The sequence below is a fragment of the Galeopterus variegatus genome, unplaced genomic scaffold, assembly GCF_000696425.1.
Source record: "Galeopterus variegatus unplaced genomic scaffold, G_variegatus-3.0.2 Scaffold2452, whole genome shotgun sequence".
Classification (NCBI taxonomy): Eukaryota; Metazoa; Chordata; class Mammalia; order Dermoptera; family Cynocephalidae; genus Galeopterus; species Galeopterus variegatus.
The window spans coordinates 298112-313893 of NW_007728563.1; the positions used below are offsets into that span (position 1 = coordinate 298112).

At 36.7% G+C, this 15782-nt stretch overlaps 1 protein-coding gene across 7 annotated transcripts in view; it reads left to right on the plus strand.

The window, feature by feature from the left end:
- Nucleotides 1-15782, plus strand: part of KIAA1731 (KIAA1731 ortholog) — a 62833-nt gene that overhangs the window by 32852 nt on the left and 14199 nt on the right. For all 7 annotated transcript variants that reach the window (XR_551151.1, XR_551152.1, XM_008581755.1 and 4 more), the window contains 8 exons: nucleotides 1497-1589; nucleotides 1744-1847; nucleotides 4382-4519; nucleotides 4933-5030; nucleotides 5385-8877; nucleotides 10659-10836; nucleotides 10979-11122; nucleotides 15312-15464. Coding sequence is in view for 5 of the 7 variants with exons in the window: in XM_008581755.1 (XP_008579977.1) it covers nucleotides 1497-1589; nucleotides 1744-1847; nucleotides 4382-4519; nucleotides 4933-5030; nucleotides 5385-8877; nucleotides 10659-10836; nucleotides 10979-11122; nucleotides 15312-15464 (4401 nt within the window). In the remaining 2 variants the exon portion in view is untranslated. The remainder of the gene's footprint in view (nucleotides 1-1496; nucleotides 1590-1743; nucleotides 1848-4381; nucleotides 4520-4932; nucleotides 5031-5384; nucleotides 8878-10658; nucleotides 10837-10978; nucleotides 11123-15311; nucleotides 15465-15782) is intronic.

The following is a 15782-nucleotide window of genomic DNA, read 5'->3' on the forward strand; positions in this document are numbered from 1 at the left end:
AGCTTCTACCCTTCTCCCCACCCCCACCACTCTTAATCCGCTTTACCTTGCGTTTTCTCCATAGCTCTTACAACATTTGATGGGCAATAAATTTACTTTCTTGCTTATTTTGCTTATTGTCTTAATACCTACCCCTCTTCATTCTGTCTATGAGGGTAGGAGCTTTGATTTGTACATTGCTGTATCCCACAGAATTTAGATAATGCCTTGTACATCAAAGGTGCTTAGTTAATATTTGTTGAATTAATTGAATAGCTTAAAGCAAGAAAGGTAAATTTGGAAATATATATATATTCACATACACACATATATATTTCATATACATACACATGCACAAACACATTCTTATGTTTGTAATATTTAAAGCCATGGGCATGGAAGAACTCTTTTAGGGGAAGGAATTCAATGAGATTAGGTCTTATAAGACCATCTGAGGGATTCCAGCATCTAGAAGATGGCTAGAGAAGGGGCAGACAGCAAAGGCAGTAAAAGGACTGGCCTGAGAAACAGGAGAGAATATGTGTTGGAATACAAAAAAGGGGGACTCTCATATTCAATCCATAACCAAGTACTTTTGAAAAAATACCTGAATGAGTAGGCTTTCTTCATTCTCATGTTGCTTCATTCTCCACCTTGCGCCTGGCTACACCCCGTTCACGTTGATCTTTCAGTTCTCTAAATGGGCCAGTTTTTTTTATCCTCACAGGGTGTTTGATACCTGCTGATCTGTCTGGAAAGATCTCCTATACATCCCCATATTCTTCACCTGGCTGATTCTTACCTTTCAGATGTCTGCTTAAATGTCATTTCCTTAGAAAAATCTTACCTGACCCACTAAATCTCTTTATTGTATTACCCCTCATTTTTCTTATAGTACTTATCACAATTTCTAATTTTATAAAATTTTGTGGGCTAATTACATGTTTCTGGCCCCCCGCTCACCCCGTAAAATTTCCTTGAGGCCTTTTCTCATTTACCACAGTGTCCCTAGCATCTAGCGCATAAGTAGGTGCTGAATAAATGAGAGAGGAAATGAATGAAAGCTCCATGCAGAGTATCTGGCTACCCTGATATAATGAGAGTAAATTGCTTTAACTTCCTTTTCTGCTCTGGTTTCACAAATAATAAAAATTCTAGTATCTAAATATATCAAAGTTACATTGACGTTTCTTTAGCTTCTCTTTTTTAACTTTCATACCTTGCTTATTCTACTCATTTTATACTTTTCCATTGTGTGAAACCCTGTCAGCATAACTTTTAATCAGTTCTTCACTGTTTCCGTTTTCATAATTTTAGTCTTCATTTGTCTTGTTATATTAGGCTTAAGTTTAATGGGTAATATATATGGTCATCAGGAAGGTGACTGGATTTTAACTAAATAAGACATTCAGGTGGACAAGATTGAATTGTTGATCTCAATGCCAGATTTTTGTTATTTTGCTCCAGTTTAAGCTTGACAATGATGTTCATAATAACAGTGATATTATCTATTACAGTTGTTGAAAGTGATATACTAACAATTGAGTCTGGACCAATTACTAATGAAGATAAATCACTTCCTTGCAGTACAGATTCTGGAAAGGAACAAGGTATTTCTTTTTATTACATCCTCAAATTAAACTTGCTTGACTCTTCACTTCTTTTTCTAATAAAATTACATGTAATAAATGAATGGAAAGGCATTATAGTGTTGTCAAAATTCTAAGTTTTTGAAACTAATTTTTGTTTTGGGGATTTTCTTAGAAATAAATGAGCCTCTACCTATCACAGCCGTAGCTCAGAATTCAGTTCTACTTCATCCTCAAGAAGCAGCAGCCAGAATTAGAATGTCAACAAGGCAGAAACAGGTAATTTGAAATTTTATTTTTAAAAGTTTCTTTCTTCCCCGAGGTGCTATAATTTTGTTTCACCAGTGAAATTTGTCTTAATGTCTGGCTATTTTTAATATCATGTTTTCTACCTTGTCTTATACAAACATTCAGCTGATAAAATGCATTTTGCCTTTGCTTATACTACTCATTTGACCCTTACTGTATCTACTTTGTATTTTCTTGTTTTGCATATATCTTATCTTCCCTATAAAATTTATGTTTTTATAAAAGCAGAGACTGTCTTCTTTAAAAAATTCAATTTACTGGGCCGGCCCGGTGGCGCACTGGATAGTGCGCCGCTTGGGAAGCGCGGCGGCGCTCCCGTCCGAGGGTTCGGATCCCACATACAGACCGGCTCCCGCTCACTGGCTGAGCGAGGCGCAGGAGCAACACCGAGGCTTGCAATCCCGTTGCCAGTCCCCGGTCCGGTACGGGGGCAACACTGAGGGTTGCGATCCGTTGCCGGACACGGAAAAAAGACAAAAGAAAAAAAAAAAAAAATTCAATTTACTGTACATAGTTTCTGATACAATGCATTGTACATAATAAGTGCTTAGTGAATATTTGTTGAATTAACAAGTCCTTATCCTAATATTAGACACTCAGGTGGTCTTTGTAATCCCAAATGTTTTTTGAAAAATAGTATTTCACAGGAAAAATTTTAAATTCAACTTCCTTAGCTATAATGTTGGTCTCATCTACATTTAATAAAAGATTTTTTAAACACAAATTACCTTGAAGGAGGCTAATTATTACTAAGCTGGTCAGTTTATAGTCATAGTCTTTTCAAAAATACAGCTGGGGAGTGAGAATTCTATGAGCCAGTATTTCTTCTCAGATAAATATTCTCTAATTGATAGTCTAGAAGAATATTATTCAGTAGAACTTTCTATGGTGAAAGAAATGTTTCATATTCTATATCCAATATGGTAGCTGCTAGCTTCATAAGCTGTTGAACAGTTGAAATGTAGCTAGTATAACTGAGGAACTGAATTTTAAATTTTATTTAATTTGAACTAATTTAAATTTAAATAGTCACATTACTACCGTATTGATATTATAATTCTAGAGGTGCTACAGAACTGTAAACAATCAGTGGCTCATATGAGTGAGGGAAAGTAAGGAAGACAGGAACTCAGCTGTAGCCTTATTAGGAATAGGTAAAGTATCAGGTCAAGATATTTTTTATTTTGAAAAAAAGATCATTCTTCATTATCACTAGTAGAAGTGTTCCTCTTCATGAAACTTCACATGCATTCTTTTTTCTACTTATTCAGTAGGTATGTATCTGTGTATCAGGGACTGTACAGTAGTCCTCCCTTATCTGCGGGGGATATGTTCCAAGGCTCCCAGTAGATGCCTGGAACTGTAGATTATACCAAACTCTATATATACTATAAATGAATTTCTTTTTTCTTCGCAATATCATGGATAGAAGATTCGTTCTTACTATAGATCTTAGCAACCTCAGTATATGATTTTTTGTCTTTCCTTGTTGAGAACTTTAACTTTTTCACTTAACGGAAGTACATTATGATTTTTCTTTGGTATATCCAGATTGCCAGCATCACTACTTGAACACAAGCACTGCAATACTGCTGCAGTTCATCTGATAACTGACAGGTGATCTAATAACCCAGACAGCTCTTGTGACTAATGGGCGGGTAGTGTAAATAGTGTGGATACACTGGACAAAGGGATGATTCATCACATCCTGCCGGGGTGGAGCGGGACAGCACAAGACTTCACTGCTACTCAGAAAGGCACACAATTTATGAATTGTGTAGTTCTGAAATTTTTCATTTAATGTTTTCAGACCGCAGTTAACTGCGGGTGACTGAAACCACAGAAAACAAAACCACGGAAAAGGGGGGGCTACTGTACTGGGTGCTGGATTTGACAGGTAACCAAATAGACTAGTCCTTGTCCTCATTATTTAGAAATATGTTATATTATTTGGAGTGTGTGTGTGTTTGTATAATGTTAGAGTTTGTGTGTCATCCGTCATCATTTTTTTCCCCTTTGTTTCATGCCTGACAGGAAAGACAGTTGTTCATTGTATTATTATCTGGCTTTTAGTTAACTATACCTCTTAATAGGTATACTTAAAAAATCCAGGTGTTTTGGGAGGGCTTGATGTTTCTTTAGTCATTCATGCTGGAAACAATGTGAAATTAAAGATGTTTACAGGGAATTTGGCTGTGCATCATTTGCTGCTTCTCTGGAAGTGGTTCTTTAGTGGTGATCAGGGTTTCCCTGAAAATAGTAGTTAATGTGTTTATTTTTCTTTCCTTCCACCTCTTTTTACTTCTCTCAACCTTTTTCTCTTTTTCCGTTTTCCCATCTCTTATTCCTGTCATCCCTCTGGCAGTGCAGTAACAGATAAATCACTACTTACTTCTGGATAATTGGTACTGCTGGTGATGAAAATTATTTCTTTTTAATATAATACATATTAACTTTTTTTTTGCATGATTTTGTTGTTAGTAAATAGTATTTTCGTTATCCAGATAATGGAAATAGAAGAACAGAAGCAAAAGCAGTGGGAATTACTTGAACAAATTGAACAACAGAAGTTAAGATTAGAAACTGATTGCTTCAGGGCTCAGCTGGAAGAAGAAAAAAGGAAAAAAACTCAACAGACTGGGGTAGGATGCAGGAAATCTACATAAATCATTGGGCAATAAGAAAATACACATTTAGGCAATCGTAGCATTTAGAGAAATAAAATGGCTTTCTAATACTTACTTGGTCATTTTTTTTTCTTTTAATAATGTATGTATAAAGAAATGAGTTTGCACCAACCTAATGGCTTTCATGTTTCAGTTTCTATAGGGTGCCAATATATATGACTATGTTTTGTATGTAATGTGCATGTTGAGCTTTTGGATTTGGCACTAAAGGAGAATGGAGGATTACTTCTTACTTATTGGGATACTAATCTTTTTATAAAAAACCAAGCTATATTGAAATTTATAACTATAGCACTTTAGTTTACGTAAAATACCATAGTAGTTGTTTCTGAATTTGGCTTTTAATTAGTAGCTTTGTCTTTTATTAGGTTGGCACTGCTCCAGCATCATGCTCTGTAATTTCTGATGAGGACAGTCATAGGCAGATGATTCGTAACTATCAACATCAGCTTTTACAACGAAACAGGTATTTACTAGGGTATAATGTATATGTGATAGTATGTGGCTACATTTTCAGGATTTATTATTTGGTTTATATGAAGATCTAGTTGGGATTCCCTTAGAACTATGACATATAGATTTCTCAAAGGGCAGAGGGAGTGTGTTGTTCCTTTTTCACCATGATTGTGGCCAACCCTACGTTGCTGTTTTTTAAATTTAATGTACGAGAGTCCTTCAGAAAGTTCATGGGAAAATAACATTAAAAGATAATATGAGTATTTCCATGATCTTTTTGAAGACCCCTGATATAGACACTTGAGAATGTGGGGCATTTTTTTCATTAAAAAAGAATAATACTTTGTTTGTTTGTTTTTGGTAGGTTACACAGGCAGTCTGTTGAAACAGCCAGGAAGCAATTACTCGAATATCAAGCTGTGTTAAAAGAAAGGTACCCATCCATGTCAGCTCCATCATTGATATCTGATTCTGTGACATCAGCACCACCATGGAAATCTGAAAGATCCACTGCTGTATCAGAGCATTGGGATCAAAGTCAGAAACCCAAATTGAGTCCTAACAAATATCAAACCATACCAATCTCCAAATTAGAACAAGATCATTTTCAGGTACCAAGACAAAAGCACTTTCCACAAAGACAGGTAGAAACAACAGAAACATTAAGCAGTTCTGATGTTTTAGCTACACAGTCTTTGGAATCACAAAAACATCTAAGGCAATTCTCACAGACCGAAACACTACAGAGAGACTATAAATTGGTATCTAAAGATTCTCGTATACTTTCAAGGGCTTTGTCACATGATAGGCCACTAATATTACAGGATGCTAAAAAAATAACTGAAACATCTAGGGCAACAGCTTTTCAAACTTTAGATTCCCAGCGAATAGGCTTAGAGGACAGTGAAAGTATACCTAAGATAACTGAACCTTCCTCATTCCTACCACTGGTACCTCAGCATTCTTTTAGTTCTCTTCCTGTTAAAGGTGAATATGGAAAAATCCAGGAATCCTTTTCAACCGCAAGCAAAAGTGCGGTTTCTATAAGCCATTCTGTAATTAGTCAAACACGTGATAGGCCTTTGCCATTCTCAGAGAATATCATAGCCCAGCAAGGTAATTTGAAGGCTCTCCAAGAACAGTTAGACCTGCAGAAGGAAGTTCTTCAGGCAAGACAGGAAGCTCAGGAACAATTGATTTTGTGTAAACAGAAGGAATTGGAACAGCAAGCAGGCCTCCCTATATTCCTTCCATTAGTGCCTTCAGATTCATTTGCTTTACTGCCTTCTGCCAAAGCTGAATTGGGGAGAATCCAGGAATCTTCTCCAACCAAGAATGATACTGCAGTCTCCTCAGGCCATCCTGTGGTCTCACAACCTCAGGATAGGATTTTGAATTCTTCACAGCCTATCTTATTGCAGCAAAATAATTTTAAATTTCTCCAAGAGCAGTTGAATATTCAGAGGGATATCCTTCAGGCTAGACGGGAAGCCCAGGAAGTATTATGTATACATAAACAGAGTGAATTGGATGGAAGAGTATGTTCTGAAAAGGCTGAGCCCTCTTCTCTCCCATTTCATGTAGCTCAGCATCCATTTACTTCACTACTTTCTGCTGATATAAAATCTGGAAAAATCCAGGAGCCATATTTATCTAAGAGTGAGAGAGGGTTTCTCTCAAGCCAATCTGAAATACCTAAATCTCAGCATGGGTCTTCGAGTTTCCTACAGCAGTTTCTACCTCTACATGATAGTTTGAAGTTGCTCCAAGAACAGCTGACTGTACAGAAGGACACTCTTCAGGCGAGGCATGAAGCTCAGGAGGAGTTACTTGTACATAGACAAAGGGAATTGGAGGACAAGAAATCTGGGCAGATGAGTTCTTCCTTCTTGCCAATGGTTCAACATTCAGTTGCTTCACAAGCATCTGCTAAAGCTGAGCCTAGGAGAATTCAGAAATGTTATTTATCTCAGGAGAGTATAATTCCTTCTAGTTATTTGATAACCCCAACATTTCGGGATAAGTCTCTTAATTTTCCACAGCACGGACTGCCACAGCCAGAAAAGTTGACGATACTCCAAGAACAATCACACGTACAGAAGGTAATACTTGGTGCTAAAGAAGAAACTCAAGAATTTGTACACAAACAAACTGAACTAGAAAAAATAATTTCTTCTGAACAGACTGGCACCTCTTCATCCCTATCCCAGCTAGCTCAATCTGAGAAATTCCAGGAATGTATGTCAGTCAAGAGTGACAGTACAGTTCCTTTTAGTCATTCCAAGATCCCAAGATTTCAGGAAAGACTTTTGAGGTTTTCACAGCATATACTACCTCTACAAAATAATTTGGAAGAACACCAAGAATGGCTAGACACAGAGAAAGAGGCCTTTCATTTTAGCCAGAAAACGCAAGAAAATTCACCTTCTGAACAAACTGGCTCATCAGCAGTAATACCACAGTTACAGCTTTCATTTACTTCCTTACCTTCTGCTGAGTCTGGTACAACCCAGGAACTGCTTCCGACAGTATCTGATAGTAAAATTTCTTCAAGCCATTATCAAATCGCACAATTGCAGGATAGGCTTTTGAGGATATCACAACTTATCCAGCCTCAACAAGATAATTTGAAGGCACTTCAAGAACAGTTAGCTACGCAGAGGGAAGCCATCATTCAATCTAGACAGGAAGCTGAGGAAGAATTACTTTTACATAAACAGAGTGAGTGGAAGGGAAGAATATCTCCTGAGCAGGTCAGCATTTCTTCCTTACCACTAGTAGTGCAGCATTCATTTGCTTCATTGCCTCTCACTAAATCTGAAAGAATCCAGGGACCTTGTCCAAGTAGCAGTGACAATACAGTCTCCTCAAGTTATTCTGAGATACCAAGATTGCCTGATAGGCTGTTGAGTTTATCACATCCTATTTTACCTGAACGGGATAATTTGATTGCACTTCAAGAACACGTGCATGCACAGACAAATTCCCTTCCTCCTACTGAGAAAACTCAGAAAGAATTGGTTTTGCCTACACAATATAAATTTGAGGAAAAGGGATCTTCTGAGCATTTTGTCCAACCTCATCATGGTGATTTGAAGGCCCTTCAACAACAATTAGATATGCAGAGGAAAGCCATTCGATCTAGACAAGTCCAAGAAGAATTGCTTTTGCAAAGATTAAGTAAATTGGAGAAAAGGGTATCATCTGAGCAGATTACCTCCTCTTCATTCTTATCCCAGGTAGTACTGCCTGTGGCCGACTATGAAAGAACCCAGAAGTCTTTTCCAACCAAAAGTAATGATACTGTTCCCTCAAATCATCCTGAAATCCCAAGATCTCAGGATAGACTTTTGCGTTTATCACAGCCCATTCTGCCTCAGCAAGATAATTTGACAGCACAATTGGGTTTACAAAGAGAAGTGGTATATTCTAATGAAAAACCCCAGGAAGAGCTGCTTGTAAACAAACAAAGTGAGTCGAACAAAAATGAATCTGCTGATCATGGTATCCCTTCTTTGTTTCTACCCAAGGAAACAGAGCATTCATTTATTCCACTACCTTTTGCTGAAGCTAAATCTAAAAGCATTTGTGAACTGTATTCATCCCAGAATGAACGTACAGCTCCCTCAAGTGATTCTATGATCCCAAGATTTCAAGATAGATTTTTAAGTTTTTCACAGCTTTTCTTAGTTCAGCAAGATAACTTGGGACTTCAGAAGCAGTTGGATCTACAAAGAGAGTTTCTGCACTGTAGCCAAAAAGCCCAGGAAGAAGTGCTTGTACAGAGACAAACAGCATTGCAGCAGCAGATAGAGAAACATCAAGAGATTTTGAAGGATTTCTTTAAAGATGGTCAGGTATGTTTTAAATTTGAATATCTAAGAATTAAACAATGGAGTTTAAACCCAACTCAGTTTTAATCCTGCCCTTAGACGTTTTTAGTTATAAGTGTTTTGACCATAATTGTGCCTTAATTTTCTACTCTAAACAATGTGAAAATTAAAACAAAAATTGATCTACCTCACATGGTGTTTTAAAGAATTAAACAATGGAGATTTAAACCCAACTCAGTTTTAATCCTAGGCTTACTAGTTTTCAGTTATTGAGAATGAGTGTTTTGATTTTAAGTGTGCCTTAATTTTCTACTCTGAACAATGGGAAAATTAAAACAAATTTGGTCTACCTCACATGGTGTTTATGTGGTTAATAGTTATTTGAAACCCAACTAGTTTTATTTTATTTATTTATTTATTTATTTTTGTCCTTTTTGAGACTGGCCGCACCGTGCTCAGCCAGTGAGCGCTGTGAGCGCACCGGTCATCCCTATATAGGATCCGAACTCTCGGCGGGAGCGCTGCTGCGCTTCCAGCGCCGCACTCTCCCGAGTGCGCCACGGGCTCGGCCCTATTACTTTGCTTTAAAGCTCTAAAGAGGTACCATATTACAAGCTGAAGTTTAACTTACATCCTAAACCTAATTCAAGGCTTTTGATTTTTATTTTTTAGAAACACTTAGGATCATATATTTGCCTTATGCCTCCAAGAGCCCATCACTGTTAATGACCAATGTAAACCATTCAGACAAGTGGTGTTGCCCGCACCATGCTCAGCCAGTGAGCGAACCGGCCATTCCTATACAGGATCCAAACCCACGGCGGGACCGTCACTGCGCTCCCAGCGCTGCACTCTCCCGAGTGTGCCACGGGGCCGGCCCAACAAGTTTTAAATGTAAACACCACAAAAGAATGCATATTCTCATTTGGAGTTTTGTTATAGTGGCTTTTAAACTTGCCATAAGAATAAAATTATAAAAATAACCGGTTAGCAGAATTTTACTTAGGCAGTAGCAGACCTTCTGTTTTTTATGTATAGCACTTTGATGACATATATATTTGAATCAAAACATGAATCAAAGTCAGTAATATCTTTTTCCTTAAGTGACATTATTATTGCCTTTTGTAAACTGGTGTGAATTTACGCTGATAGAGAGCTGGACCTGCGGCTTGTATCTGAATTGTTGAGAAGACTCGCATGGTCACTCAGACATTTATAGTTTCTCTGTGTGGAAGACAAAAGTATGTTCTCCTCAGTATGAATGTATCCATTTTATTTTAAAAGGCCACTTCCCACATTTATTATTTAGTCTAAATAGAATTTTACAAATCCCTTGGTGTTCAGGAGAAGATTGAGTTGAGTTCAGGAGAAGTGGGGTTCTAGAGATTTAATGTTCATTCAAAGGAAAAATATGTAATTACAAAAGAAAAGCAGAGGGGGATACTCTAGTATAATATCTTATTGAGAGGCTAACTTTTTAGATCCAGGACTATGAATGGTTGTACTTTTTTTTTTTCCGGCTGGCCCGTATGGGGATCTGAATGCTTGACCTTGGTGTTATAACGCCACACTCTAACCAACTGAGCTAACTGGCCAGCCCTGGTTGTACTTTTCAATGGGAATATTTCCTTTTCAATATTGGAAGCATATCTCATTTTTTACTGTGGATAAATTGTAAAATATGATTGATGGAACTACTTATTTGGTTGAGGTTCTAATTTCGGAAAGGAAATATAAATCTAATGACTACTTCACATGATCCCTCAACTTGTGTCATCCCCACCCTCATCTGTCCACTTTTTCAGATAAGTAAGCCCACAGTTGAAAATGATTTAAAAACCGAGAAGATGGAGCAGCTTGGAGAGTGGCTTCCTCATATCCAAGACCTAGCAAGAGGTGATCAGGAAAACATTAGTCATGCAGATAGGAGTGACTCTGATGATAATCAGCTGGTTTCAGAAGATGTTAGTGCCAAGCAAAGTGGTAAGACAATTGTACTTTATTGTACTTATTCTGCTGATTGTTCTTTGCTTTTACTAAACTCTGGAGCGTGCTGGCTGAAGAAAAGTTTGTAGTATGTGTTAATAGATTTTTCTTGTGCCTAACGTTGTCGTTGACTTGATAGGTGACCATCTGAATAAAGAACTGGGCAGAAGATCCTCAAAGCCACCTGTAGCAAAAGTTAAATGTGGATTAGACTTAAACCAACATGAACTTAGTGCTATACAAGAAGTGGAATCACCAACAAGTGGCAGAACTTCTATACTAGGTATACTGTTGGTTTGACAAAATAAGAGTTTTTAAATAGTTTTTATAGTTGTAAATAGTTTGTTAGGATTCTAAATGGTTTTTGTTAAAGCAACTTAGCTGTGACTACTCATGAAAGGTAAAAAAATGATTTATATAAACAGTATTTAAAATTTGGACTTAACAGTTGAATTTTATATATTGACCTTGATAAACTCATTTATGGGTACTAGTATATGTTAGTAAATCTCTTACCAAGTTCTATATATAACTTTATTTCATCTGCAATTAAAGATAGTTCTACTTTTTAAAAAACAGTAAATAAAATTGGCATCAGGTACCTAGTTTCTTATATGGGGGAAACCAAATTACTGTAGACAGAATAATTTGGTCTCCCGTATTCTGACATTCTTGCTCCTTCTGCTTCCTTTTATATTTGCCTTCTTAATATGTTTCTTTAGGATGTAACTCAGGTTTCTTTCTCTTTTCTCTTGCCAGTTGACTGTTTTAGTGCCTTCACTGCTCTTTTCCTTTATCTCTATAGGTTTGTTATGCTTAACTGCTGGCTTTAAGGACAGTCAGAAGAGGAATATTTCTTTACTGTACTTCTTTCTACATTTAATTATCTAGGAAAATTCCTCCCTGTGATCTTTAGTAAATAGCCCTATTTAAATTTCATCATTATCTTTAGATTTCAGACTCAACAAATAGTTTTCTTGATCAAATTTATCAAACCAAATCCTTTTTTCAGGAAGAAAGTCAGCTTTGTTAATAGAAAGGTACATAGAAGTGTAATGTTAATATTAGCTATTTTGGTCTTCAGACACAAAATATTGTACTTTTTTTTTTTTTTGACTGGTAAGGGGATCACAACCCTTGGCATGGTGCAGTCTGCACCACGCTCAGCCAGTGAGTGCACCAGCCATCCCTATATAGGATCCAAACCCAAGGCTTCAGTGCTACCAGCGCCGCACTCTCCCGAGGGAGCCATGGGGCTGGCCCCAAAATATAGTACCTTTGTTTCTGACTGTTTGAAAGAATTAGAGGTAGAGATTCAGAATAACTCTTAAGAATCAGTCCCCTTTCTGCTTTCTTACTATGTTTTGTGTAAGATAATAATCTTACTTGTTACTGGGCTTTCTAAGGTTTCCTCCTATTTTACACTATTTGACAAACCACAACGGTTCAGGAATCAGAATGAGCATTGGGAAATTCTTATCATTGATTCCTATAATAAATCATATTTAAGATTGCAAAAATGTCATCTTGTCTAAAAGAGAAGTGCATATATCCTTTACCTTCACCTCCTTATCTTTCAGCCTTCTTTTTTCAGTGAATTAGTATCCTTATCTATCTTTTTCTCTTATCCACATCTTTCTAACACCCAAAAAATCACCAAATTTTCTCACTTCTACATTGTGAACTTTTAAATCTGTTCACTTCTTTCCATTCCTACTACCACTCATTTAATTCAGGCTATAATTTGTTTCTTGGATGGCTGCTAGAAATTCTGATGTATCCCTATTTCCAGTCTTGGCTTTATACTCAAATATATTTTCCCAAGGTATATTCACAGTAATCTCCCTGTTTCCCCCTATTTAAAACTCTTCAGTGGTTTCCTTTTGATTCAATGAATAAGTCTAATAAGTTGAAGTCTCTAGCTTCATCAGTCAGGCCCTTCATGATCTTGCTCCTCCTCTTGGTTTAAGTGCCATTTGTCTGGTAAGCTTATCCTCAGCTATCCCTCTCATGTGGTCTTGGGAGTTCTCATTATATTTTATCATACTTCTTTGGGTAATACTTTTAATCAAAATATTACATGTAAATAATTTTAAAAGGCAAATAGTGCTAAAGATAATCACACGAAACAGTTCTTCCTACTCTTAGCCATCACTTAATCCCATTCACCAGAGGCAGTTACTTTTCAAGTCTTAGGTGTTTCTTCTTATATTTACCTTTATAGTTGCAATGGATTTAAGCAAAAGTTAAGCTAAATTATCATCATGGTGATATATAAATATTTTTCACTGCTGAGACAATATGTACTAGTTATATATTTTCTTTTTGTAAATGCTTTTTTTTCTTTAGTAAATTATCCTCTTTATTTTATTTGCTTAAAGTTCCTGTATAATATATGTCTTTTCAAACTCTACTACTATTAAATACCTCTCAATATAATTTTTCATGTAGTTCACACTATTTTCTTTTTTTGTGGAACACCTCTTAACTGGACATTGGATGACGTATACTATGCATTCTTTTTTTTCCCCCGTTTTATACTATGCATTCTTTTTTTTTTTTCATGTCCGGCAACGGATTGCAACCCTCCATGTCGCGCCCCTACCGGACCAGGACCGGCAACGGGATCGCAACCCTCGGTGTTGCACCCGCACCTCGCTCAGCCAGTGAGCGGCCGGTCTGTATGTGGGATCCGAACCCTCGGCGGGAGCGCCGCCGCGCTCCCAAGTGGTGCACTGTAGCAGTGCGCCACCGGGCCGGCCCTTATACTATGCATTCTTAACAAGGATGTTATTTCCCCCAATAGGGTGAAAATTTGTTCTTGGAGAGGTGAAAAAAACTTACTCTTTTTATGTATAAAACACAGATATATAGTATATTTGCAGTTATTAAAATTTCATGGAGATAGGGGCAATTAGAAAAAAAAAAGTCTAAAAAGTCTCCTTAGTGGAGTGGTAGTAAAAACAATCTTGAGAAACACTGATTTATATTGCTCTTTCAATTTTCTTTTCTTCTCTCCCCTATAGTTACTTTCTTTTTCTTTTGGTTTTGCTTTCTGGCACATTTTCTTAACTTTGTCTTCTAACTTTTCTTCTGAGCTTGTATTTTGATTATCAAATTGTAGTTTCTACAAGGTTGCTCTTTTTCATAACATACTGCTTTTGCCTCAGGGATGCAGAATATTATCTACTTTAAATAATTATAGTTTTTGTTTGGATTTCTATATTTTCTGTTTGAGTTCTTTTGTTTCTTTTTTTGTTGTCTCTGTCTTATATTTTAGAGGCTTTCCTGTAATATCTTGCATATTTGAGTAGGCTGCTAAAAGGCTAATTGGAGCCTTTCTGTGAGTGGGAGGCCTTATTTACTATTGGACTTCATTGGAAAGGGTGTGGCTTTTCATTGAGGACCCTCAACTATGTTCTTTTCCTTGAAATAGTTTACAGTCTTAATTTCTTCAAAGAAAGATCCTCTAAGCTTGATATAAGTCTGGCTATTGGTATTATGGAGCCAGACCTAGGGGATTTGGGTTGAGATCGCAGACTTACTTTAATACCCCTGATTTCCTAATGGTATTCTTTTACCCCCTTACACCCTTGCCTCCTTTCTGTGCCTAATGCCCCTGAGTTGAGAGTGTATTGGAATTGATTTCACCAGAGAATAAACCTTTAGTTTCCTGTGGGGATGATGTTGAAGGACAGGGTTCTGAGGGGACTGGAGGGATCTAACTGTTCCAAGTATATAGTTTTACACATTCTCCCTGTTTTCAGTTCCCTGACACACGTCTTCCTTTTATAATACCCGGTGCCTTTAATTCCCAAGTTTTCCTGGGATTCTACCCAGTAAATTAGCTTGCTTCTTTTGGGTATCTCATACTCCTTTGTTTGATTATTTGTTTGTTCTTATTTTTTAATCAAAGTATAGCATTCAGAGAGGTGCACAAATTGTGTTTATTTCAGTGGTTTATCAGCATAATAACTACACCCATGTAACCATCACCCAGGTCAAGAACCAGAACATTAGAGAAACCCATAAACCCTCCTCTTCCTTTGTACCTTCCCAGTTATTATCTCCTCTCTTCTAAGCCCCTATCTTTTTTTTTGTTTTGGTGGGTGGCTGGTCTGCAGATAAGCCCCTGTCTTGATTTTTTACACCACATATTAGTTGTGGCTATTTTTCAACTTTATATATAAATTATGAATGTATATTATACCTTATAATACTATTAATGGTTAGTAAATTCTCCAGGTATTTTTCCTGTGATTAGTCAATGCCGATGCATATCTGGTATTGGGAAGTAAGAGTATCATTAAAAACTTAGTAAAATTAAAGTAAAATTATTTAAAGTCCTGACCATGAAAGATAAGCAGTTAAGAGTTTAGATTTTTACCCATAATCTAAATTGTCGATTTCGTTTTAGCTAGCTTTAGAAACTTAAGCAGAAATTTGAGTCAATTTTTTTTTTCTCTTCCCAGGTAAACCAGGTTTTTATCAAGACAGAGACCCCATGAGGGTCTCAATAAGCCGAGAACAGAGTTTCTTTGAGAGCCCACTGGCCTATGATCCATTTGGTTGTCTTCAACCAATTGACCAGGAGAATGTCTGCGATAATGACTATGATGAAACAGGTGAGAGATAAATAAATTGAACATGGAATTGTTATGCACAAAGACATATGGACAAAGATATTTATTGTAGCATTATGTTTACAGGTTGAGTATCACTTATTTGAAATGCTTGGGACCAGAGATGTTTCAGATTTTTTCAGATTTTAGAATATTTGCAGATACTTTTTAACCTGTTGAGAATCCCTAATCCGAAATCTAAAATGCTCTAATGAGCATTTCCTTTGAGTGTCATGTTGGTGCTCAAAAAATTTCAGATTTTGGAGCATTTTGGATTTTCAGATTAGGATGCTGTAATAGTGTAAAATGGTAAATAACATA